The 27,532-nt window shown below is 30.8% G+C and overlaps 2 protein-coding genes across 3 annotated transcripts; both read right to left on the minus strand.

The window, feature by feature from the left end:
* Window positions 1-2,417: 2,417 nt before the first annotated feature.
* LOC135138030 (uncharacterized) lies at window positions 2,418-11,264 on the minus strand. Of its 2 annotated transcripts, none has more exons than XM_064067854.1 (3): window positions 11,170-11,264; window positions 10,458-10,637; window positions 2,418-8,091 (listed from the first exon to the last, which is right to left on the minus strand). In XM_064067854.1, exons 2-3 carry the CDS (start codon window positions 10,623-10,625, stop codon window positions 2,881-2,883), a joined length of 5,379 nt encoding a protein of 1,792 aa, XP_063923924.1. In that variant the 5' UTR covers window positions 10,626-10,637; window positions 11,170-11,264; the 3' UTR covers window positions 2,418-2,880. The 2 variants fall into 2 exon arrangements, with proteins under 2 accessions (XP_063923924.1, XP_063923925.1); XM_064067855.1 differs by lacking the exon at window positions 11,170-11,264 and adding an exon at window positions 10,692-10,760.
* A 3,584-nt stretch (window positions 11,265-14,848) lies between these two features.
* Window positions 14,849-27,360, minus strand: LOC135139132 (ras-related protein Rab-7a). The gene is made up of 3 exons (XM_064069239.1): window positions 27,245-27,360; window positions 26,749-27,007; window positions 14,849-15,968 (listed from the first exon to the last, which is right to left on the minus strand). The coding sequence occupies exons 2-3, from the start codon at window positions 27,005-27,007 to the stop codon at window positions 15,601-15,603; spliced, it is 627 nt and encodes a 208-aa protein (XP_063925309.1). The 5' UTR covers window positions 27,245-27,360; the 3' UTR covers window positions 14,849-15,600.
* Window positions 27,361-27,532: the final 172 nt, after the last annotated feature.

The raw sequence follows: 27,532 nt of genomic DNA on the forward strand, positions 1-27,532 counted from the left end.
AGAGACTCTAGAAAGCAATCAGTATTTATTAAAAAAAAAATTATCTTTTAAGTAGCTCTTAACAAAAATATATTTTTTAAAACATGGACAAGTGCTTTTTATTCAAGGTTATTTACACAATGGAGAACTAATAGATCAGATTAGATTTTATTTAAAAGTATGCCATTTTTAATTTTATCTCTGAAATATACAAATTCAAATGGGATATAGATTTTTGAACTTTAAGCTCCAGTTTGTGGACAAAATACAATTTTTCTGCTTTATGTTATTCTTAAAAATGGGAAGCTTACACAATAAAAATATGCCCCGCGTTTAAAGAATGTAATACCGGACGTATCGCATGGGTGCGTTGGGTTAGTGCGTAATTTTTTGATCACTTATAGCTACATCGTTAAATACACACCTCAAAAAAATTAACGCAACATTTCAAATTTGTTAATAACAACTGAAAAAATTACAAAAAGATACTAAAAAACATGCCTTATGATTAGTTAGAAGGAATTTTGTTTCATCTAGGCATAAAAAAAGTTCCTTGTCATTTGTAACTGGTGGATCTATTAAAAGAAAGAAAGTATCTTATCATGGTACCCTTATATCCAATTCTAAATCACATGTTTGTGAAATATTTGAAGCGAAAACGTCATTTTCGCTTATAATGAATGTTCCTGATCGCATTACGCGTAATTTATCGAAGAAGCGGCCATCTGGGCTGTAGCTTTGGTTGAAGATGGTTAGACCCAACGCTGTGGTCAATCTGCTGGGCGTTGATCGTTCGACCATTTTTAATCTAATGCAAAATTATCAAAGTACTGGAAGCATGAATAGAAGACTAGGACAAGGTCGTAAACGGAAAACATCACAACAAGATGACCGATTTTTGCGCTTAACAGTACTCAGGTCGCGACACTGCACAGCAAAAATGCTCCAAAAAGAGATTTTAACTGCTCGCGATGTGGTGCTGGGTACTCAAACGATACGAAATCGTTTGCGAGAAGTTGGTATGCGTCCAAGAGTACCTCCCAAAGCACCCTTGCTCACCAGGGCACACAAGGTAGCGCGCTTAAACTTTGCGCTAAATCATCAGCTTTGGAATGTCGAGGATTGAAGCAATATACTGTTTGCAGACGAATCTCGTTTTTGGCTGTATTCCTCAGATCGTCGTATACTGATGTACAGACGACCTGGCAAGCGATATTTGCCTACCAATATTCTTCTACAAGTAAATTTTGGAGGAAGCTCTATAATGTTTTGGGGTGGCATTTCCTACACCGGACATACTGAATTGGTGGCGCTACCAGGAGCTCGTTTAACAGCTACACGGTATATTACTGATGTTTTGGAACCTCATGTTATGCCCTGTGGAGCCTACATAGGGCTAAATTTTACTATATGCACGATAATGCGCGGTCTCATACAGCTCACATTGTGCAACGATATTTAGAAGAGGTTGAAATTCTGCTTCTACCACGGCCAGCCAGGACTCCCGACATGAACCACACTGAACATGTATGGGACTATGTGAAACTGAGGATAAAGGAGCGCAGATTGGTTCTTGGAGACTTTAATGCCATCTAGAATGCCATCGTGCAAGAGTGGGAATATCTTCCGTAAGAGTACATTAGGGGTTTAATCGAGAGTATGCCTCGACTAATGTAGGCTGTTATTAGAGCTAGAGATGGAAATACTTCGTATTAACTTGACTTTTGCTTGTGTTGGATTGTTATTAACATTTAATGGCTAAGATAAAAGACCAACTTCTGGTAGTAAATTTTGTTTTTGCTCGTTTTGTCTTTATTTTACTTCACTGTAAACGCTACAGTTGCCTACAGGAGCATCTCTTACAGTAAATTAGCAAAAACAACGTGTTGCGTTAATTTTTTTGAGGTGTGTATTTACATTCGCAAAAATCCTTTCTGAAAATTATATTTTGAGGCCAAAATTGTCTTATTTATACTGCTAACTTGTATGTGATTTACGTCAGTTGTTTTAATGAATTATTCTGATATGGTCTACTAACTCTCTTGTACATAAATATCTTTAAATAAAATTTATTTGAAAATGCAAAAAAAGAGTCAAATATACCAATTAAATTTAAAAAATGAACAACACAAAAGTTATTTTTGGAAAAACATAAAAATTAAAAACCAAAAAAGAGTAAAAAATTAACTAAGGAAACAAAATGGTCCTGCAAAAGCCACCCAATGCGACATTTGGCAGAAAATTTAAATAAAAACATTCGAGTCTTGAAATAAATTAAATCATAGAACTTCCAAGACCGTTACAACCAAATCAAGTTTTGTATTTTAATGATTAAAACCTATATACTTCAATTAAACGCATAGCACAGTAGACCATCATATTTACTCAATGTGTAGGACATTATTTACAGGAAAAAGGAAAAAATTAAATTTAGTTCGTATATATTAACACATTTATTATCTTCAAATATTTGTTGATCTTATTTTTTTGCACAATACTGTTTAGACACACAATCTTACGATCTAATTTCCAAAATTCAATTGTTTTGTACTGATGGTTATCAGTATTCAAGTATTACTATAAATACGTATACCGTCATTTTCGCTGATAGGGTGGCATTTAATAAAACCAACTGCTAGATTACGTCGAGTACTTAAGTAGTTCGTTGTTTTTAACAAATTTATTATCTTAACATATTTGTTGATCTTATTTTTTAATTAACACAGTACTGTTACGACACAATCTTAAGATCTGATTTCCAAAAATTCAATTGTTTTGTAACGATAAACGACTCAAGTATTCTTATAAATACATCTTGCGTCATTTTCGTTGATAAGAAACACGCTAATACGTCGTGAACAAAATGCGTCTGAATTTGAATTTTGGTGGAAAACTGGTTGATTACGTATACGCCGTTTTCGCACCATTTCCTTCAAGTAAATTCTCACAGTCCAGATGTCCTTTTTCTCGGGCGTGGTCAATGGGCAAACGACCATCTCCATCAGGAACATTCACTTCCGAACCACTCGTTATCAGTAAATTTATTGTATCTAAATGGCCAACTTCGCACGCATAATGAATCGGCAGCCAACCATTATCATCAGGAACATCCAGCGCTACACCACTAGCTATCAGCAGTTTGACTACACCTAAATATCCACTCTGACACGCATAATGAATCGGCAGCCGATGACTTTTATCCACAACATCCAGTTTCGCACCAGATGTTTTGAGTAAACTTGTTGTTAATAAATACCCTTTTTCGCACGCATAATGAATGGGCCGACGTCCATCTTCATCGGGTGCATCTATTTTCACGGAATGGGTCATCAGTAGTCTTAGTGGATCCAAGTAGTTATTTCCAGACGCATAATGAATTGGCAGCCAACCTTTTTGATCGGGAACATTCAACTCTGCAGAATTCTCCACTAGTATTTTTACAATATTCGAATGACTATTTTCGCACGCATAATGTATAGGACGCCGACCACTTCCATCGGAAACATCTAGCTTTACGTCACTCTTTATCAACAAATCGACCACAACAGAGTGCCCTTTTTCGCACGCATAATGAATTGGCAACCGGCCATTTTTATCAGGAACATCCACTTTCGCACCATTCTTTATCAACAGTTCTACTAGATCTAGATGTTCTGTTGCACAAACACAGTGAATTGGCAGTCGGCCATATTTATCAGGAACATCTATTTTCGCACCATTATTTATCAACAGTTTTAATATACCTTGATGTTCTTTTTCGCAAGCGTAGTGAATTGGCAGCCGACCATCCTTATCAGGAACATCCATTTTCGCACCATTTTTTATCAACAATTCTACTAGATCTAGTTCTTTTTCGCAAGCGTAGTGTATGGGCAGACGACCATCTCCATCTGGAACATTTTCTTTTGCACCACTTTTGATCAGTAAATTTACTACAGGACAATGTCCTTTTTCGCACGCATAATGAATTGGACGTCGTCTAGATTTATCAGGAACATTCACATTCACACCATTTCTAATCAGCAATTCTACTAGATTTAGATGTTCTTGTGCGCAAGCGTAGTGGATGGGCAGTCGACCATCTCCATCTGGTACATCTTCTTTTGCTCCACTCGTTATCAGTAAATCTACTATGTCACAGTGTCCTTTTTCACACGCGTAGTGAATTGGCAGCCGACCATCCTTATCAGGAACATCCAATCTGGCACCAGTTCGTAGCAACAGTTCTACTAGATCTAGATGTTCGTTTTCACAAGCATGATGAATGGGTAATCGACCATTTCCATCTGGATGGTTGACTTTGGCACCGTTCACTATGAGTGATTTCGTTGTGTCTAAGTATCCATTCTGACAAGTATAGTGAATAGGTAACTGACCATTTCGACCCGGAACATTCACATTCGTACCATGATCTATCAGGAATCGTACCATATTTGATACTTCTTTATCACCATTCGTCCTTGGAAATTTTTCCACGTTACATGCATAATGAATTGGCTGCAGACCATCTCCGTCCGAAACATTCACTTGGATACCATTCGACACCAAAAGCTGCATTGTATCCAAATCTCCCCTAATGCATGCATGGTGCATGGGCAGCCGACCATTATCATCCCAAAAATCGATTTTCGTAACATTCGCTACCAGCAGTTTTAATACATCCCAGTGACCATTATCATACGCAATACACATGGGAACTCTACCCCTTTTATCCGGAACATGCAGTTTGGCATCTTTCAGAATTAACAAACGCAACGTTTTGGGCAAATTTTTCTCACACCCATAATGTACCAGGGACTGACCTCTAGAATTCGGAACCTCTACCCTAAATTCCGGCATTTGTAACACAAAAACAAATATTTCGTCAATCTCAGAGTTCGAAATCGGTAGTTGTTCCAAAAAATCCCACTCAAAAAAGTCTCGTTGTTCGGAAAAGAGTTTCTGTAAAATTCGTCTCGATCTGCTGTAGAGCGCTAGAGCTAGAATGTTCCCTGGATTTAACTTGTTGTATGCGTTTTTGAGCGAAGGAGACATTTCCAAGCATTCGAAAATCATCAGAAAATCAAACCGGATTGCGTAGTACAAGACGGTGGGTGAATACTCTTCGGTGAACTCACTCTCGTCGAAGAAAGGTATAAGAAACGGGAAGAAAATCATCAACTTCTTAAAACAGGAAGCGAGCGATGGGTCAAACTTAGAAAATCTTTTGCGTTCTTCACGATAATGCATACCTTTATTTTCCAACGTGTTGATATTTAAAAGCAGAGTTCTTTCCACTCCAATTGGAAAAGTCTTAGTCCAGGCAGAAGCCACTTTCAAAACATCACGCCCGATGACATCTTTCTGACTTAAATCTTCATCTGTACACTCTTCCAAAATTGTAGGATTCCTGTATATTACGGCTACTAAACATTTAGAATTTTTGGCTAACATTAAATCCAAAAAAAATCGAATATTGTTATAACGACCACCCACAACAAATTTTTTGTGGCGTGCTTTAGAAGCTTCATTTTCGAATAAGTACAAAGCGGCAAAATATTCACCAAACGAGTTGTGAGTAAATTCGGCTTCGTTATCATTTGGCACCCGACTTATCAACCCTGCGTCATCTCCCACACTTTTAATTGTCTTGAGAAACTTTTTAGTGTCTTTGTTGTAAGGAAATTTGATAAATTTAAATAAAGTAGCAGCAATGCTTTTATAAAGTTTGATTTTAACCTCCTTTAAATTTTGAGCATCCTGTTCATTCCATAATGCGGTTTCTTTTTTATTTCGGTACAAAACAATTTCTATAAAATGCTCGTATAAATCTAGAACCGTAAAAATACCGTCTAACAAACCGAGATACTTTTTTTTGTTGTTCAAAAGCAACTCCGTCAGCATGTACATCTGCATCGGAATCCCCAAAATGTCGCTGTTGGGAAAACTCTCTATATTGTTCTTTATTTTAGGAAAAATTCTAGAAAGCTCCTTCTCGGGGACTCGTAGACGACTTTCGACGTATTCTTTTCGCTCTTCATCCTCCAACTGCTTCAAATTTCGTGAAAACGCCTTCAGCCTACTTTCCACTCGAGTTTTCAAGTCATTTGTACACGTTAACCATTGTTTTATACCTTGATTGGATATTTTTTCCACCAGGGTTAACAGCGAAGTCAACATACCCCCAGAAATTTCGTCCAGTCCGTCCCATATTAACTGTATCTGCTTCTCCTCCACCATTGCTTTGAAAACTTTTTGGTGCAACGGATTTGTGTATTTTTGAAACACAACTTCCAGAAAATATTTTAGAAACTTGTCTACTTTGAATTCGTTCTTTCCAAAATATAAAGCGTGGTTTCTGGCGTAAATTAAAATGGTCCACTTTGAGGAACAAGTGTTGTTTTTCAAACTCTTCATCAGTGTGCTTTTTCCCATGCCAGGGTTGGCACAAATAATATTGATGGGTTGTTCACTGTGGTTGAAAACTTGTGACGCTTGTTGAACATATTCACTTGATTCGGGGTCCACCCGAAAATTTTCAAGTTCGTTGAAATCGTCGCTCCTGATCCACTCCAAATGGTTACCATCCAGATATCTGAAGTGATGGAATCGTACCTCGGGGTTGTTTCCACACAAAGTAGTAAATCGTTCTTGTGAAACGTCATTCCTACAAACGTAAATCTTGTGGTGTTCGATTTGCTTAGCACTGTCTATGTCGATTATTGTTCTGATTTCTGATTCTGGAAGTCCACGTTGTACGAAAGTGTTAATATCTTCGACTCGTGAAACTAAAGCTACAGTTTTTGCATCCATCTCCTCCAAAAATTTAACATCTATTGCTATCTTGGTTAGTTTTCTGTTGATGTAACTGGATGGCAAAACTTCCTTTTGACTACCGATCAACAAAGGAGATTCCAACATCTCGACGATGTTATCAACAGTAATAAAATTATCAACGTCGTTGCAAATTTTGAACAGGTCTTTCAGTGTGGTTGCTTTCTGACCCTCCAAAGAGTAGGTGAAATTGTTAACAATTTCTTCGTATAATTGTTCGTTCGATTTTAAATCCGACAACTTTTGAAACTCCTGATCACTTTTAGTGCTAAGATGGCAGTTTTCTTGATCATCCAGCACGATAAGGTTTTTAGTTTGACATATTTTTATCGTTTGATAAACCTGTGGGCTTCCTTCCACGACTAAAGGACTTTTCCCCAGCAACCACATCAACTTTGTTACTTTCGATGCTTCGTTGGTATAAAGACTCTTCTTTGTTTTGATCACTTCTTCTATAATCTGATTTTTGTTGTTTACCCTGTTCACTTCTTCCACGTCTTCCAAACTAGCAACAACATCCGACCACACAGATTCGATTTTTTCGAAATTCGTTTTCTTTATGACAGTAAAGCAAAATTTTGAAGTGGCTTCTCGAAAAATTTTTCTGTTTTTGCTGACAGATCCACCGTCAACAAAAGACAGTGGTTTAATAATAGGTGAAAACACACAAAGGGCTATCACCTGCCTCATCCACATTTGATCCAATTCGAAAATTTTTCCTTTATTTCTAGTACACCGAGTTATAAAATGGACATATTCCTGGAAAGCAGACTCGTCGCTGCTGAAAAACTTCTTGAATGTTTTCAATGCACATTTTCTGAGTTCTTGAACACCTAACTGATCAGTGTAAAGATAAAAATTTTCTTCATTCGCTTTGAACGTGAGACAACGTCCAGAATGCAAACTTTGTATCAGTTCACTGGATTGATTTGTCTTCAGTTTGTCAGACTTAAACTGGCTTATGGTCTTCGTATTGTCTTTATAGTACACCACTAAGTTACGAGGTTGATTTACCTCACAGTTTTCACCGATGTCAAAATCTCCTTTTGTTGTTTTCTTTAATATTTCGATTATTTGTGTTGGTTCGCTCACAGGTTTCAACAGAAAAACGAATGTTTCGGTTCGATTTTTGGCTTTAATTTTAACCACAATGTCGTTGAAGGAATCAAACTGCTTTGTACTGGATGACAACTTGAAATCTTCGACGTTATCGTTAAGCAGGAGCTTTAAAATTAAGTTTGCTAGGTAGTGGCATTTGTAGGTGTTGTCAGCGTTCGTGGAGGGCTGTGTACTTGAAATCTGAAAATGTAGACATTCTTTAATTTATCTCAACAGTTTTTTAATTGCACAACATGATTTTTATTTCTCTTAAAATAAATTCGCAAAATAAAGTTTTCTAATTTAACTAAAAATTTGTATTGTTTAGACTGAACTTCAAGGTGAGGGAAAATCTGTCCACCATACTCTTGTGGTTTCTCAACGTTTCATGACCTGTAGAGTACGAGGAAATAGGTCTCCCATTTCCGTCTGGCTGTCTGTCTGCCGTCTGTACGGATTTTTATTGGACAAATAAGAAATAAGCACGTAGCACGCTTCTTTATATGTATGTATGTATTTACTTTAACATTACATACATATCTTTATTTGAATTTATGTGTTATCATAAAAATCAAATCTTAAAATTTTTCGAAAAATCTGAATTTATTAATCTTCGACCAATTTTTTCATATCACAATTTTTCGTTTTTCAAGTCCAATTTTTTCAGTTTCTCGACATTTAAATTTTCCAATTATCGTTTGTAATTTTTCGATGTTACAGTTTTCCACTTTCATGATTTTCAGTCTTCGATTTTTATGTTTCTTTTCCCCGGCTTTTAAATTTTTATTGTTTAGATTTTATATCACAATTTTTTTCCCTTTATTTTTTCAATGTTTCTTTCGATTTTATTCAATTTTTTAAATTTCCAATCTTTGATTTTCAATTCCTTGATTTTCCAATACGTGTTCCGTTTTTTCGATTAAAGTTTCACAATTTTTATTCATTCAATTTTTGAATTTCCGTTTCTTTTATTTTTCAAGTTCTTGATTTCTAGTTTTTAAATTTTTCAAAGTTTTCATTTTATACTTTTTCGTTTTTTCATTTTTGATTTTTCAATTTTATAATTTTGCACTTTTTCCATTTTTTTTATTCGAAGATCGAAAAATTGAAAAATCCAATAACTGAAAAATCGAAAAACCGAAAATTCGGAAAAAATTGAAAAATGCAGTCTTCCATTTTTTCTGAATTTTTAGTTTTTCGATTTAAATTTAATAATGTCTCAAAAAATCTAGATTTATAATATTTTATCAATGTTTTGATATCACAATTTTTCGTTTTTTTCAATTTTTCAATTTCTTGAATTCCGAAATTTTCAATTATCGTTTCCTCAATTTCTCGATTTGCAATTTTTCAAATTTTACGAATTTTCGATGTTTCAATTTTTCTTTTTTAGATTTTTTAACGTTTTCAATTTTAATTTTTTGGTTTTACAATTCTGCAATGTTTCCATTTTTTTGATTCGAATAATTGAAAAATCGAAAAATTAAAAATCGTAAGACATTGAAAAATCGAAAAACTGAAAAACCAAAAAATTGCAAAATCGGAAAACTTCAAATCGAATAACTGAAGAAACAAAATCGAAAAATTAATGAATCGACAAATTGGCAAAAAGAAAAAACGAATCGAATCGAAAAATTGGAAAACCCAAATGCAAAAATTGTAAACTCGAAAAAGTATTGAATCGTAAAAATTGTAAACTCTAAAAATTTTGACACCGAAAAATTGAAATTTTAGTGATTTTGATTTATTTAAATTGAAAAAACAAATAAATTATAAAATCTGAACATAGAAAAATCTAGATACATGAAAATAAAAAGAAACAAAAAACCGAAACGAAAAACTACAAATTAACAATTTGAAGAAATGAATAATTAAAAAATCGCAAAATTTAAAGATGAAAGATTGAAAACTCAAAAATCTAAAACTGAACAAATAAAATACTGACAAAATTTAAAATGGAGAAACAAAAAAAATATAAAATCGGAACTTTGAAAAATTGAATAAGTGAAAACATAAAGAAGATAAAAAACCGAAACGAAAAATTGCAAAATCTAAAAATTAAAAAATTCAAAAGTTGAAAAATTGAAAAACTGAAAAATTTAAACATAAAAACTCGAAAAATTAAAAAACAAAAAACATGTAAAAACTGAAGAACTGGAGTGTTATTTTCCCCATAATTTTTACTTTATAGAGGTTATCAAAAAACAAAAATCGCAAACAATTTTTATAATTTTTCAAGGAAATTTGTTGGGCTACATACACTTCAGGAGCAAAGCATAGTACAGTTCTGTCGAAATTTTTTGTAATCTCAATTCCATCTAATCTAGTCCACTCTTAACAGGGCATCGGCAGTTCAGCACCAAAGTTTATCTGTTTTACTATTTACACCATAAAATTTGATCAATGTTTCCACATAAATTCTTTACGAAATCAACATCAATTTTTTTTTAATTACAAGTCTAACAAGATAAGCAATGTTTTTGTGTTAAGTTTTATAAAAAATGTATAACATTATCAGAAAATTTTGCTTAAATTTTGATAATTTTGGAAACAACTAAAGAATTTACCTTTTTCGTAGGTGAAATTTTCGCTTCACTTCCTGAAGCAGTAACACTGATACCATTTGGACTAGGAAGTACATATTTAGTCTGTGGCTTTCTGCTGGACAGTTCTACTTCTTCATTTTGTTTGAATTTTTCTCGTCCGTGAGTATGTGGTCTCGATTTATTTTCCATGATGGAAAGTCACTAAAAATTTACCCAAAATCACGACAAAGACATTGAAAGTTTGTACAAAATTACCCAGTAGAATATATAAAAAATGTTGTTTTATTTAAGATAACTGCGATATACTTTCACAATCAAAACCATGTCTGATAAAAAGTAATCTCATTTCTTTGTTGCAAAATCAAAATTTCAAAAATACGTTATTGAGATCGTAAACATTGAAGTAATTTAAACACGTGAGTACCTACACTAAAAGCGGCTTAATATCTTAAAAGCTCGTATATTAATTCTTATCAATTAAGTACTGGTATCAAAACATTATTGTCTTAAAACATACTTTTTATGTATTTAAGAAGCCCTACTTAACGACTACGTCACCATCACCAGTGGGATAACAGCAGTTACCATTATCCTTCATGCAACATTTTTTCTATAGATTTGGGATTCGTTTAAATATAAACAAATAAATAAATAAATAAACACATATTTAAAAAGAGTCGGTTATAAAAATTACTGACACATGTCTAGAATCTTGTGCAAGTGGTTGACTTACCTCAATATCGTTTGTAAACATATTCTAACCCTTGAAACAATAACAAAACTCATTTATCTTTTAAAAAATGATGTAGCTATAATATTAAAACTAGTTCGTTGAAAGCATAAACACTATATACCTGTCTTATCGATAAGACCCTTATTACGGCGCAGTAGATAAAATTCATCTATTAATTCCAATACCAAAAATAAATAAATGATAATGATGATAACTTGATAACAATCAACACTGTTAACGCAGAAAGACATATATTGTAAACAACAAAAGTAATTGTAGCATGAAAGTGTTATTATCTATTATAATACAAGAAATGTGTACATGGAAGTTAAGACTAACGATTTTTTTTATTCGATTTATAGTAAAATTTAGATGTAATAACATTCCAAAGTATACCCACCTGTAATTGACCATAGTATGAACATACGTTACATCGAAGAAAGTCTTGCTGTTGCAGCACAAGCATCGACGTCACATACAGTTTAACATTAACAGAAAACTCGAGCCTGATTGGTTAGTTCAAGGTTAACTTGTTATGATGACACGGCTCTCTTAATTACAACGGTGGTTACTAAATATCTGCCTACCTTACGCTTGGGAATAAAAATTAGGATGAATTCACAGATGAATCCCTAAGCGTACTGTGCTATAAAATTATTGTTAACTATACAGTGTGCTCGATTTTTAAGGAGTGACGCACAACTTAGTTTTCTTTAAAGAAACAGCCCGTATATCTTTATATAGTTTAACGGACCTCTTGTCAATTTAAATGTTATTTAAATGTTAAAAAGTAACTCAGTCCTGAACCTGTGGTTTATGAATCCGTGTTGAATTGTTATCCTAGAGATCGAGATTTTTGTAAAAAAAATCTAAATTTTAGATCCCTATATGTATAACATTTTTTAGAATTCTGAGTTTTTTAAAATTTCGGCTTTTCGACTTCTAAATTTCAGAATTTTTCGTTAGTTCAGTGTTGGGACTTTTCACTTTGTCGATTCTTCAATTTTTGAGATTTCTAATTTTCGATTTCTCAGTTTCTTGATTAATAGCTTTTTCACTTCTTCAATTTCTCAATTTTCAATTTTTCGACACACTTATTTCGATTCTTCAATTTCTCAATTTCTACACTTCTCGATTTTTCAGTTTTTAGATTTCTCGATATTCGACCTTTCGGCTTTTTGATTTTTTAAATTTTCCATGTTCGAATTTTGATTTCGTTTTTCGTCATTCGAGTTTTGGAATTTTTCAGTTTCTCAATTTCTCTGTTTTTCGATTCTTCAGTTTTTCGATTTTACGATTTTTTGATTTGATTTCTTGACATCTTTCTGTTTTTCGGTTAATCGATTTTTTTTTAATTTTAAATTTCTCAGTTTTCCAATTTTAACTTTTCGATTTTGGGCTACTTCGATTTCTCAATTTTTCGAGATCTCGACTTTTTCATTTTTCGATCTTTTGATGTTTCAATTTTACAATTTTTCAATATTTCGACTTTTCAATTTTCCAATTTTTTGTCATTACAGTTTTGGAATTTTTCAAATTGTTAATTTCTCAGTTTCTCGATTTATCGATGTTTTAATTTTTCGATATTTTGATTTTTGAATTTTTCGACTTAAATAAACTTCGACTAGTTTTTTCATTTAATGGTTAGAAAAACAATAAAAGTGGTGAATGGCCGAAACTCACTATGGAAATCTTTTGCAACTTATGTGCCATTGCTGAACAAGAATAACAATCAAATGAAAAATTAGCATGCTTACTTGAAACAACGACCTATAAAACATTCAGGGGGATAAAATAAACGAATATTTGTTATTGCTTCAAATTTTTATTAACTTTTATATGAATTTATAATCACACTAATAAATTTACATTTCTCTAATAAAATTAGAAAATTACATTTCTTAATGATGATGAATCGGGTATAATTGGTTGCCCGATAACTTCAACAAAAAAAATGTCTAATTTCTAAGAAACTAAACAATTTTATAAAATACAACTGAAATTGTATTGTTTAAATAAAACTCAGAGTCTGCAACAGGGCCCTTTATTTTGAACTTTAACAAAAATCGTAAATTGTGGACGTGTCTGCAACCAAGAATACACACATGGTACAAAATAAAGGTTCTACAGCAAAACCTCTCTACAACGGACAGGTGTGATGATTCAGAAAGTGTCCGTAATTGAGAAGTGTCCACTGGAGAGAGATTGATAAAAAAATAAATATATTTGTTGTATCCATAAATTGAAAACCTATTTGATGTATGCACATACAGTGAAACCTCCTGTAACGGACACCTCCCAAAAAGCGGTCCCGAAATTAGACCCTACAATAAAAGTTTTTCTTTATTTCAGTTTTGAAATTTTTCAGATTCTCCATTTTTGGTTATTTGATTTTGAAATTTTTTTCAATTTTCTGATGTTTCGATTTCTAGATTTTTCAATTTTTCGAATCGTCAATTTTTCGATATTTTAATTTCTCAATTTTTTAAATTTTAGATTTTTCGAATTTTTAAATTTTTGATTTTTCAGTTTATAAATTATATGACGTTTGGATTTTTCAATTTTTCGATTTTTTCCCGATTTATTGATATCTCGGTTTTTCAGTTTCTTTCATTTTTCGATTTCTTGATTTTTCGACTTTCCGATTTTCTGATTCTCTTTCCCCCTTTTTCGTCATTTCAGTTTTGGAATTTTACAGTTTCTCAGTTTTTGGTTTTTTGAGTTTCCAGTTTTCCGTTTTTCAATTTTTAATTTTTTAAATTTTAGATTTTAAAATTACTGACTTTTTTCAAAATTTCAATCTTTTGATGTGTCGATGCTTCGATTTTACAATTTTTTTTTATCCTATTTCTTGACATACCGGTCTTTCGATTATTTTTAATTTTTCAAGTTTTCAATTATTTGATTTCCAGTTTTCCATTTTCGATTCCTCAATTTTCCGATGTTTCAGTTTAACGATTTTTGAAATTTTTTGATTCTTCAATTCTTCTATTTTAAAATTTTTCAATTTTTGGCGTTTCTAAATTTTCATTTTTTCAATTTGTTAATTTATCGACGATTCGATTTCTCGAATTCTCAATTTTTCAGTTTTCATTTCTTCAATTTTTCTTTGATTTTCCAATTTTAACAAATATGTCAGCTTTGGAATTTTTCAATATTTCTATTCCTCAGTTTTTGAATTTTTCGATTTCTCTCTTTTTCCACTTTTCAATTTTCAGGTTTTAGATTTTTCAATTGATCGATTTTCCAATTTTTTCATTTTAGTTTTCGAATTTTTCAGTTTGTCTATTTTAGATATTTCGATTTTTTTACGTTGAGAATTTTAAATTTTTCGATTTTTCCAATTTTACATTTTCTAAATTTTTCAATTCTTCAATTTTTCGATATTTTAATTTTTCGAATTTTTTAATTTTTGACTTGATTTTTCAATTTTCCATTTTGATTTTTTTCTGTTTCTCGATTTAAATAAACTTCGACCAATTTTATCATTTAATGGTTAGAAAAGCAACATTGAAAAGTGGTGACTGATTTTATACCTATAGATTTACTCATTTAATTCTAACTTGGCCGAAACACAATATGGAAATCTGTTCCAAATTATGTTGCATTGTTGATCAAGAATATTAATAATCAAATGAAAAATGAAGGTATAAAACATTCAGGGGGGTAAAAATGAATCTTTATTATTGCTTCAAATTTTTATTAACTTTTATGTGAATGTATAACACTAATAGTAAATTTACATTGCTCTAAAATTACAATTTTAATGATGGTGAATTGTGTATTATTGGTTGCCTGACAAGTCCAATAAAAAAAAATGTCTAATTTATAAGAAACTAAACAATTTTATAAAATATAACTTAAATTGTATTGTTTAAATAAAAACCAGTGTGTAACGACGCCCTTTATTTTGAGCTTTAATGAAAATCGTAAATTGTGGACGTGTATGCAACCAACAATACACACATGGTACAAAATAAAATTTCTACACACAATCTGCACACTTTCCTTTCTTCCACTTCCAATCAAATAAAACACCCATATATACCATTACATATTTATATATCTTATAACGTCTATAATATACAAATTTGATGATATACTACAGAAAAACGCTTGAATTGGTTAAAAAAAATATATATAAATTTTCTATTTGCTATAAATAATTAGCCTACAACACAGAACACTTAATTTAATAATAAAACTTAACTCGAACACTCGAGATATTACTGCTGGAATCTAAAAAACCTACAAGGCAAATAATGCATTTAAAAAATTTCTCCAACAACTGTATTTACACTTGCAAATCATACTCCAAGTGAAATTTTGAGTGAAAAAAAAAGTAGAGGTTTTTCATATCACATTGAGCAGAAAAAAAATCGCCAAAACCCTCATTATATATATTAATATAATAATAATAAAAATTCAAACCTAACATGCGCAAGAATCTCCATTACTGCTCGGTTTATTCGTGTTGGTGAGTTTGATTTGATCGGGGAATTCGTTATATAGATCGACGGTCGAATTCTGTTGCGCTAGGGCGTTTTTCGCGATCGCCAGGAAAGCCTGCTCGACGTTGAGTCCCTCCTTCGCCGATGTCTCGAAATAAGGTATATTGTTCTTCATCTGGCACCACTGTTGCGCCCTTTTCGACGAGATGGCGCGGGGCTCGAGATCGACTTTATTGCCTAGGAGGACGAAGGGGAAATTCTCGGGCTCGCGGGGCGACGCCTGGATGAGGAATTCGTCACGCCAACTGTCGAGAGACTTGAAGGTGTTGGGGGCGGTCACGTCGAACACTGGAAAAGAATTAGTCGTGAAAGATTTGCGACATTAAAAAAAAGTGACACCAATAATACTAATGACTAAACAGGGGATTCTAGGGCAAAAGATTTAATAAAGAAATATTCTCCTTTAACATCGTGTGATGTTCAGAGATCCTTCTCTAGGTATAAAAATGTTCTAGCAGACAAAAGAAAAAATGTTTCGACCAAAAATTTTGAAAAATATCGAATTTGTCATGCAAGTTTTAACGAAGATTAAGATTATGTAAAATAATAAAATAAATGTAGATCTCAAAGAAAACCAGACATTGCGTAAAATTTCTTTTTCCTAAAACTTCCCCTATTTTGGCGCTTTTTTTTTAAACCTAAAATCAGTTCTTTCCTATTGATATTAACAATGAGTCACTTCGAACGCTCAAACACATGTGAAATCATCTATTGATCCTGTGACATTTGCTATCGCCCAGATAACAAAATTTAACAAAGGAAAATGATCACATCCTTAATTATGGAACTAAATGAGAACTATCTTTTGCGGCCTTCTTGTTTTTTAGAATTCATAATTAATGTACGAACATGAATCTCACAACCTTGTAGAATTTCATTTTATAAAACATATTTACATATAAATATTTCAATTACCACGTATTTTATCGCACTAAACTGAACTTTTCCTTTTTAGGCCAATTCAAGTTGTTTTGCTCAGTTGATTATAATTATTACAAAAATCAAATAATCAAACAATTGATTGTTGATGAATGCTCCAATTGTAACAAAGCATTCACAAAATATTAGTCACTTCTATTTCTAAATTCCTGGAAATAATTAAACGATTAATTCGTCTATACACAAACGATTTTTGATTCATGAACAATCCAATGTTGCTAAAACTTAAAACAACTTTTCTTATATCTATTTTTTTGTTCGATCATAATACGTACTTGGAATTTCCAAGGTATACGTGTACATTCTTCACTACTTATATTAAGTAACGTCATATATTCTGTTCTAGTTTGTCGTGATGAGATGATTTCATTTGAATATTATTTCACATAAATTACAAAATTCTACTCCAATGAAAGTTAAGCAATCATTAATAAAACACAATTTTGTCCCCGTTTCCCTTTGTCTATCTGCCGTCTGTCCCGATTTTTATTAGACAGATAATCTCTGAAACTATTGATGATGTCATCTGTCAATTTTGTTGAAGAAATGTTATTTAGATGTTAAACAGTAACATAGTCCTGAACTTGTAGTTTATGAATCCGTGTTGAGTTTTCATCTTAAGATATTGATATTTTTGGAAAAAAAATCAAAATTGTAGAAATATAACAATTTTTGATTTCCGGCTTTTCCATTTTTCCCGATTTCCCGATTTATCGATATTTCAGTCTTGGAATTTTTCAGTTGTTTTATTCTTCAATTTTTCGATTTCTCAATTTTTTTGTTTGTCGATTTTAATTTTTTTGATATCTTTCTCGATTCTTCAAATTTCCAATTTTTCGATTCTTCAATTTCTCAATTCTTCAAATTTTCCATTTTCCGATTTTTTCATTTTTCAATTTTTCAGTTCTTTAATTTCTGATTCTTCAATTTTTCGTTGTTTGGATATTTTAATTTTTCAATTCAATTTTTCTATTTCTCGAGTTTCAATTTTTCGATACTCAGTGTTGGGATTTCTCAATTTCTCGGTTCTTCAAATATGCAATTTCTAGAGTTTTTCATTTTTCGATTTCTCAATTTTCCGATCTTTCAATTTAACAATTTTTCAATTTTCCAATTTTTCGATTTTTTATTTTTTTTATTTGTAACAATTTTTCGATTCTTTAATTTCTCAATTTTTTGTTGTTTCGTTTTCTATATCTTCAAACTTCTCGGTTTTAGATTTTTACTTCCCGAGCGTAAGCAAAGGAAGTATTGTAATCGAGTCCGTCGGCCGACTCTCTACTTTTACGTTTTCTCGATCTTTCATGACCCCTAGAAAACGAAGAAATAGGTCTCCCATTTCCGTCTGTCTGTCCGTCTGTCCGTCCGTCTGTCCGTCCGTCTGTCCGTCCGTCTGTCCGTCCGTCTGTCCGTCTGCCGTCCCGGATTTTATTAGACAGATAATCTCCGAAAGTACTCGACCGATTGTTGTGAAATTTTGTACTTATATTAAGAATATCATGTAGATGGTAAAACGCTAACCAAAATTTGTCTAATCATCCCCACCACTAATGCGATGACGTCACTTCAAAATTGTACATAGTAAATGGGTCTTAAATTGTATAAAATAACATAGTCCTACACATGTAGTTTACAACTCTGAATCGACTTTTCACCCGAAACGTCCAGATTTTTGGAAAAAAAATCAAAATTATAAAACAACATTTTGAAATTTAATTTTTAATCTGCTAACCAGAATGCTTTGAAATGTTGCAGATGTTTTAAGGCTATAAAGAGCATCATAAATCTTTAGTCAAAAAATATTTGCTTATCCCCTCCAAAAACTTGATGACGTCAGCTCAAAAGTTTGTGGAATAAATCATATCTAAAATGTACAAAATATGATGAGCCTGTACTTGTCATCTATCACTCCATTCATATTTTTTGGATTTGCATATACAGGGTGATTCAAGAAAATAAATGAAAGCGTAAATTTATTTTACTGATTTACTCAGGAACTACAAAACCGAATGCTTCGAAATCTTGAAGATATTTTAAAATTATCATAAGCATGGTAAATTTTTGATAAAACGTATTTGGTCGTCCCCCCTAAAAAATTTATGACGTCACCACAAAATTTTGCTGAATAAATCCTATCTAAAATGTACAAAATATGGTGAGTCTCTTCTTGTGATTTATCATTCCATTCAAATTTTTTCGATTTGCATATACAGGGTGACTCAAAAAAATTAATGAATGCGTAAATTTATTTTATTGATTTAATCAGGAACTACAAAACCGAATGCTTTGGAATCTTGCAGATGTTTTAAGGTTATAAAGAGCATAATAAATTTTTAGTCAAAATATATTTGGTTATCTTCTACAAAAAACTGATGACGTCAGCTCAAAAGTTTGCCGAATAAATCGTATCTAAAATGTACAAAATATGATGAGTCTGTACTTGTGATTTATCATTCCATTCATATTTTTGGATTTGCATATGCAGGGTGACTCAAAAAAATTAATGAAGGCGTGAATTTATTTTATCGATTTAATCAGGAATTACAAAACCGAATGCTTTGAAATCTTGGGAATATTTTAAAGTTATTGTAAGCATGGTAAACTTTTGTTCAAAATGTATTTGTTCATCCCTCCTAAAAAAATTGATGACGTCACCCTTAAATTTTGCTGAATAAATCCTATCTAAAATGCAAAAAATATGATGAGTTTGTACTTGTGATTTATCATTCCATTCATATTTTTTAGATTTTCTTAAGAGGTGGTTCAAAAAAATTAATGAAGTCAATTTATTTTATTGATTAAATTAAAGGCAACACTTATTATTAGTATTACACCCCAACCAACCCAATTTGGTAGACACAAAATTTGTTAAAGGAAAAACTCGGTTGAAACATAAGGGTAGCATGCTTATTTACATCGACTTGAACATTACAGACCTGCATTTGTTTTATGCGCTCACTTGGTTCCGCGAATGTGAAATAGACATGTTTATAATCAACCAATTGTGAATTTCACCGTCAAGAATTAAAATAAAACCCAATGTTTTATATAATAAGCGGAAGTCGAAGCAATAAAACCGATGGTCGTTTTGTTTACAGTTTCTCTGTTTGACTCTCACGTATGCTGTTACGCCTGTCATCTTAAATTAAGAATGTTTATACATACACGATTTTCAGTTGCCTCTGATACGTAGGTATACGTGAGTAAATTGTTTCGTTATTTTATTGATTATTACAAATCAATATTCAAAACGACCCAATTCATTTTCCCGAAAATTTGAGAATATAATAATTTTATTCTTAATATTACACTACATCTATCCCAACTGATATACGTGTCCTTGCAAAAATGTTGATGACGTCATCGCAATTTTTTTTTAAATTCCCACTACAAAAATGTAATGAGAAAAAAAACACAATAGGCATGCAGTCGTCAAGTTTCCGACAGCGAGGGAAGTACTGTCTAAACTCTTTAGACCAATTTTTAAATTTTTCGATGTTCCGATTTTTCAACATTTTAAATTTTTCGATTTCTTCAATTTTTCCATTTTTTGATGTCTCGATTTCTCGATATTTTAATTTTTCAATTTTTTAAATTTGAAATTTTTTAATTTATTCATTTATTGTTTTTTCAGTTCTTCAATATCCCAACTTTTTTTTGACATTTCGATTCTCGATTTTTTAATGTTTCGATTCTTCAATTTAACAATTTTTCAATTTTTGACGTTTCTAAATTTTCGATTTGTCGATTATTCAATTTCTCGATTTTCCAAATTTCCATTTCTTGATTTTTTAATTTTCCGACTTCTCAATTTTCCAATTCATTAATTTTTTATTCTTCAATTATTCTTCGATTTTTCAATTTTTCTATATTTCAGTTTTCTATTCTTCGTCAACTCAGTGTAGGGATTTTTCAATTTCTCGATTCTTCAAATTTCCAATGTCTCGATTTTTTCATTTTTCGATATTTCAATTTTGGAATTTTTCAATTTTTCGATTTCCCAATTTTTCAATTCTTCAATTTTTCGACTTCTCGACTTTTCGATTTTCCAACTTCTCGATGTTATGATTTTTCAATTTTTCTTTTTTCCAATTTTTGGTAATTTCGGTTTTGGAATTTTTCGATTTGCCGATTCAATTTTCCGATTTTTCATTTTTTTTATTTTAATCAATTTCTCGATTCATTAATTTCTCAATTTTTCGTTGTTTGGTTCTCTCGATCTTCTGACTTCTCGGTTTTAATTTTTCAATTTTTCGATTTCTCGATTTATGGATTTCGATTTCTCGGTTGTTTAATCTCTCGACTTTTCAATTATTTTTTTTCGATTTCTTAGTTTTTCGATTTTCCAACTTTTCGATTTCTCGATCGATGATTTGTTTCTTGATTTTTCAGTTATTCAATTTTTCGATGTTCCGAGTTTTCAACATTTTAAATTTTGGATTTTTTGATTTCTCGGTTTTTGAATTTTTCGATTTTTTCCCATTTTTCCATTTTTTGATGTCCCGATTTCTCGATTTTTCAATTGCTTGATTTTTGTTTTTTCAGTTCTTCAATATTTCAACTTTTTAGTTTTCGACTTCTTGATATTTCGATTTCTCGATTTTTTAATTTTTCGATTTATCAGTTTTCGATTTTTCAATTTGTGACGTTTGCAAATTTTCGATTTTTCGGTTACTCAATTTCTCGATTAACAAATTTTTTGTTTTTTCGACTTCTGGAATTCTACATTTTTCAGTTCTTTAAAGATTTGGTTTTTCAAATTTTCGATTTTCCAATTTTTCGATGTACCGATTTTTTAAATTTAAGATTTCCCAAACTTTCCTTTCAGTTATGGAATTTTTCAATTTTTCGGAATTTTAGTTCTTCAGTACTTTAATTTTCCCATTTCTTAAATTTTGAATTTTTCGATTTCTCGGTTAAATTTTTCAATTTTTAAAATTTTTCCAAGTTCCCATTTCTCAATTGTACAATTTTTCGATTTCTCGATTTATAGATTTCGATGTTTCGCTTTTAGATTGATGAGTTTCTCGTTTTCAATTTTGAACTTTTCGATTTTGGCCATTTTTTTTAATTTTGAGTTTTTATTTTTTAAATTTTCACCAATTTTTCGATTCTTAAATTTTTCAATTTTTTAAATTTCAGATTTTTCGATTTCTCATCTTTTCAGTTTCTTAATTTTTTATTTTTAGATTTTTTGATTACTTTCTTGGTATCTCGGTTTTTTGGATTTCTTGACGTCGATTTCTCGATTTTTCAATTTTGCTATTATGTCAGTTTTCTATTTTTCGTCAACTCAGTGTTGGGATTTTTCAATTTCTCGATTCTTCAAATTTCCAATTTCTCGATTTTTTCATTTTTCGATATTTCAATTTTGGAATTTTTCAATTTTTCTTTTTTCCAATTTTTGGTAATTTCGGTTTTGGAATTTTTCGATTTGTCGATTCTTCAATTTTCCGATTTCGCGGTTTTCGATTTTTCGACTTTTCCGCTTGTCAATTATTGAATTTTCCGATTTTTTTTTTATTTTAATCAATTTCTCGATTCTTTAATTTCTCAATTTTTTTGTTGTTTGGTTTTCTCGATCTTCCGACTTCTCGGTTTTAGATTTTTCAATTTTTCGATTTCTTGATTTATGGATTTCGATTTCTCGGTTGTTCAATCTGTCGACTTTTCAATTATTTTTTCAATTTTTCACTTTTAGATTTTGGGTTATTTCGATTTCTCAATTTTTCGATTTTTCAATTTCTTGATTTCTCGATCGATGTTTCGTTTCTTGATTTTTTCAATTTTTCCATTTTTTGATGTCCCGATTTCCCGATTTTTCAACTGCTTGATTTTTGTTTTTTCAGTTCTTCAATATTTTAGCTTTTTAGTTTTCGACTTGTTGATATTTCGATTTCTCGATTTTTTAATTTTTCGATTTATCAGTTTTCGATTTTTCAATTTTTGACGTTTCTCAATTTCTCGATTAATCAATTTTTTGTTTTTTCGACTTTTCGATTTTTCGACTTCTCGAATTCTCTATTTTTCAGTTCTTTAATGATTTGGTTTTTCAACTTTTCGATTTTCCAATTTTTCGATGTACCGATTTTTTAAATTTTAGATTCCCCAAACTTTCCTTTCAATTATGGAATTTTTCAATTTTTCGGATCTTTAATTCTTCAGTACTTTAATTTTCCCAATTTAGAATGTTTCGATTTCTCGGTTAAATTTTTCCAAGTACCGATTTCTCAATTTTACAATTTTTCCATTTCTCGATTTATAGATTTCGATGTTTCGCTTTTTAGATTGATCAGTTTCTCGTTTTCAATTTTGAACTTTTCGATTTTGGCCAATTTTTTTTTTAATTTTTGATTTTTTAAATTTCATATTTTTCGATTTCTCGTCTTTTCATTCTTTTAATTTTTAATTTTTTGCTTTTGTGATTAGTTTTCTTGGCATCTTGTTTTTCGGTTTCTTGACGTCGAGTTCTCGATACCTTAATTTCTCAATTTTTAAAAATTTTGTTTTTTTGATTTCTGGATTTTCAGTTTTTGGATGTTTCGATTTCGCAATCTTCCGACTTCTCGGTTTTAGATTTTTCAATTTTTCGATTTCTCGATTTATAGATTTCGATTTCTCGACTTTTCAAATTTTTTTTTTAATTTTCGAATTTCTCAATTTTTAACTTTTCGATTTTGGGTTATTTCGATTTCTCAATTTTTCATTTTTTTCAATTGTTCCATTTTTTGATGTCTGCATTTCTCCATTTATCAGTTTTTCGATATTTTAATTTTTCAATGTTTTAAATTTAAAATTTTTCAATTTCTTAATTTTTTGTTTTTTGACTTTTCGACTTCTGCAATTCTCTATTTTTCAGTTCTTTAATGTTTCGATTTTTTCGATTTCCAGATTTTTCGGCTTTTCGATTTTCCAATGTTCCGATTTTTTAAATTTTGGATTTTTCGATTTCTCGGTTTTTAAATTTTTCGAGTTTTTTTTTTTAATTTTTCATTGTTTCGATTTCTCAATTTTTCAATTTTTCGATTTTTCGCTTTAAAGACTTTGATGTTTCGATTTTTAGATTGATCAGTTTCTCGTTTTCACTTTTTAATTTGTAATTTTTCAATTTTTAACTTCTTTTGATGTTTTATTTCTTGATGTGCCAGTTTTTCAATTTTTCAGTTCTTCAACTTCCCGATTTTTCAATGTTCCAATTTTCTGATTTTTCAATTTTTCGATATTTTAATTTTCAATTTTTTTAACTTATATTTTCCGATTTCTCGCTTTTTTTATTTTTTGAATTTTACATTTTTCGATTTAACCATTGCTTAATTCGATTTCGTGACATCTGTTTTTCGATTGTACAATTTTTTTATTTTTAAAATGTTTTGATTTCTCAGTTTCTCGATTTACAGATATTCCGATGTTTCAACTTTTCGATTGTTCGATCTATCGACATTTTGATTTTTCTATTTTCCGATTTTTTATTTTAATCAATTTCTCGATTCTTTAGTTTCTCAATTTTTTGTTGTTTGGTTTTCTCGATCTTCCGACTTCTCGGTTTTAGATTTTTCAATTTTTCGATTTCTTGATTTATGGATTTCGATTTCTCGGTTGTTCAATCTCTCGACTTTTCAATTATTTTTTCAATTTTTCACTTTTCGATTTTGGGTCATTTCGATTTCTCAATTTTTCCATTTTTTAACTTCTCGATTTCTCGATCGATGTTTCGTTTCTTGATTTTTCAGTTATTCAATTTTTCGATGTTCCGAGTTTTCAACATTTTAAATTTTGGATTTTTCGATTTCTCGGTTTTTAAATTTTTCGATTTTTTCAATTTTTCCATTTTTCGATGTCCCGATTTCTCGATTTTTCAATTTTTCGATATTTTGTAAATTTAAAATTTTTCAATTGCTTGATTTTTGTTTTTTCAGTTCTTCAATATTTCATTTTTTTAGTTTTCGACTTCCTCATATTTCGATTTATCGATTTTTTAATTTTTCGATTTTTCAATTTTTGACGTTTCCAAATTTTCGATTTTCCAATTTTTCGATGTACCGATTTTTTAAATTTTAAATTTCCCAAACTTTCCTTTCAGTTATGGAATTTTTCAATTTTTCGGATTTGTAGTTCAGTACTTTAATTTTCCCATTTCCTAAATTTTGAATTTTTCGATTTCTCGGTTAAATTTTTCAATTTTTCCAAGTTCCGATTTCTCAATTTTACAATTTTTCGATTTCTCGATTTGTAGATTTCGATGTTTCGCTTTTTAGATTGATCAGTTTCTCGTTTTGAATTTTGAACTGTTCGATTTTGGCCACTTTTTTTAAATGTTTAATTTTCTAAATTTTCATCAATTTTTCGATTCTTAAATTTTTCAATTTTTTTAATTTCAGATTTTTCGATGTCTCAGTTTTGCGATTTTTAATTTTTTAAATTTTATCAATTTTTCGAATCTTGAATTTTTATTTTTTTTAAATTTCAGATTTTTCGATTTCTCATATTTTCAGTTTCTTAATTTTTCATTTTTCGATTTTTTGATTAGGTTTCTTGGCATTTCGGTTTTTCGATTTCTTGACGTCGATTTCTCGAATTTTCGATATTTTAATTTCTCAGTTATTAAAAATTTTGTTTTTTTGATTTCTGAATTTTTCAGTATTTGGATATTTCTATTTCGCGATCTTCCGACTTCTCGGTTTTAGATTTTTCAATTTTTCGATTTCTCGATTTATAGATTTCGATTTCTCGACTTTTCATTTTTTTTTTATAAATTTTCAAATTTCTCAATTTTTAACTTTTCGATTTTGGGTTATTTCGATTTCTCCATTTTTCGATTTTTCCATTTTTTGATGTCTGTGATTTCTCAATTTATCAGTTTTTGGATATTTTAATTTTTCAATGTTTTAAATTTAAAATTTTTCAATTTCTTTTTTCGACTTTTCGACTTCTGGAATTATCCATTTTTCAGTTCTTTAATGTTTCGATTTTTTCGATTTCCCGATTTTTCGGCTTTTCGATTTTCCAATGTTCCGATTTTTTAAATTTTGGACTTTTCGATTTCTCGGTTTTTAAATTTTTCGAGTTTTTCTTTTTTAATTTTTTCATGTTTCGATTTCTCGATTTTACAATTTTTCGATTTCTTGATTTAAAGACTTCGATGTTTCCATTTTTAGATTGATCAGTTTCAGGTTCTCACTTTTTAATTTGTAATTTTTCAATTCGTAACTTCTTTTGATGTTTCATTTCTTGATGTGCCAGTTTTTCAATTTTTTGGTTCTTCAACTTCCAGATTTTCCAATGTTCCAATTTTCTGATTTTTCAATTTTTCGATATTTTAATTTTCAATTTTTTTAACTTATATTTTTTATATTTCTCCCTTTTTTTTATTGTTTGAATTTTACATTTTTCGATTTAACGATTGCTTAATTCAATTTCTTGACATCTGTTTTTCAATTTTACAACTTTTTTATTTTTAAAATGTTTTGATTTCTCAGTTTTTCGATTTACAGATATTGCGATGTTTCAACTTTTCGATTGTTCGATCTATCGACATTTTGATTTTTTAATTCTTCGAAAAACATTTTTACCCGTTGATTGTCAGCTTTAAATATATCTAGTTATTATTTATTGCGGAATTTGTTGGGCCGAGAAAAGTTCTCTCAAAAAATTACGGAAAAAATTCTTGTCACCAGGATATCAGGACTTGTAAATTCTCTATCATGAGTAGATTTTATAGGTATTTTTCTAATTCCTTTAATTGTAAATGTAAATCTGCTTTAGGGTTATGATTTTTTATTGTATATATATTTATGTTTAATATAATGAATGTTTTTGTATTTATATAAAAGGCGTAGTCCGTTAATAAAGTTTATTATTTTCATAAAATTGTCTTGGACCAATTTTTGAAGTTGTTTTTTGTGAGTTAACAAAAAACTAAAATTAAAAATCTAATTTTTACTAAATAACATTGAATAATTACACTAATAAATTTGGCGAAAAAACGTTTCAATTTCAAGTAAGCATAAACTACCAAGTTGTTCACTCTTACTGAGATAACAACACATTCCAATCCATTGTTCCCTTTGTCTCCACACCAACGCAATTATGCAATTACCCACAATTACCAAATTAAATCACAATCTCTTACCCAGCACGCAGCAATCCGCCCCCCTATAAAACGCCACTCCGAGCGACTGAAACCTCTCCTGTCCAGCCGTGTCCCAAATCTGCATGGTGACCGACCGATCGTCCACTGTAACCTCCTTCGTTAAAAAGTCAGCACCGATTGTCGCCTTGTACTGGTTCGAAAATTTCCGATTCACATACTGGTTCATCAAGGATGTTTTACCCACACTAGAATCACCCAGAATGATCACTTTGAGAAGAACTTTTTTACGACTCGCCATCTGCAAACAGACACGATTAATCGAATTTGGGAAAATCAATACTGGAGAGACGGGGCTTCACAGCTTGGATCATGACTATTTATGATAACATTAATGAATCATCTGAACGGACTGTCCACAAAGAGTGTCAGCTGATTATCAATGTCAAAATTCGAAGACGGAAAAAAGGGGCTTCGTGGGAGGAAACCGCGGGATTTTGTGGGGAGAGGGTAGAGGGAGGGTGGAAGGACGGTTTACCTTGTTTTAACTGAAATTTTTCTTCGTGGTTGATGAAAAACGAACGGGTTTATGCACTGGTGTGATTTATTGCGTATAACAAACGAAAATGGCGTCGTCACTGTAATTTTTTGTGTATAGGGGATTTCGCTTTGGAACTAAGAGTCTGTGACGCGGGAGATTTGAAATGACAACAAAATTATCAACAAACATCACTAAACTACCACTTTTCTTGATAGTTTAAAACCGGTGACTCTTGTTTGGGTGCCTGGTGTTCAAATCCGTCTGAATTCTGCGTTTCTTTCATTT

Source organism: Zophobas morio, unplaced genomic scaffold (assembly GCF_036711695.1).
Source record: "Zophobas morio isolate AGI-343-1 ecotype UQ-CSIRO unplaced genomic scaffold, CSIRO_AGI_Zmor_V1 ptg000030l, whole genome shotgun sequence".
Classification (NCBI taxonomy): Eukaryota; Metazoa; Arthropoda; class Insecta; order Coleoptera; family Tenebrionidae; genus Zophobas; species Zophobas morio.

What these genes read in the sequence shown, in the direction of transcription:
- LOC135138030 (XM_064067854.1), bottom strand. Translation starts at nt 10,625, where the DNA reads ATGGAAAATAAATCGAGACCACATACTCACGGACGAGAAAAATTCAAA. An exon ending in AAATTTCACCTACGAAAAAG is followed by an intron (nt 8,092 to 10,457) that starts GTAAATTCTTTA and finishes CTACATTTTCAG; the next exon opens with ATTTCAAGTACACAGCCCTC.
- LOC135139132 (XM_064069239.1), bottom strand. Translation starts at nt 27,007, where the DNA reads ATGGCGAGTCGTAAAAAAGTTCTTCTCAAAGTGATCATTCTGGGTGAT. An exon ending in GGCGGATTGCTGCGTGCTGG is followed by an intron (nt 15,969 to 26,748) that starts GTAAGAGATTGT and finishes ATTCTTTTCCAG; the next exon opens with TGTTCGACGTGACCGCCCCC.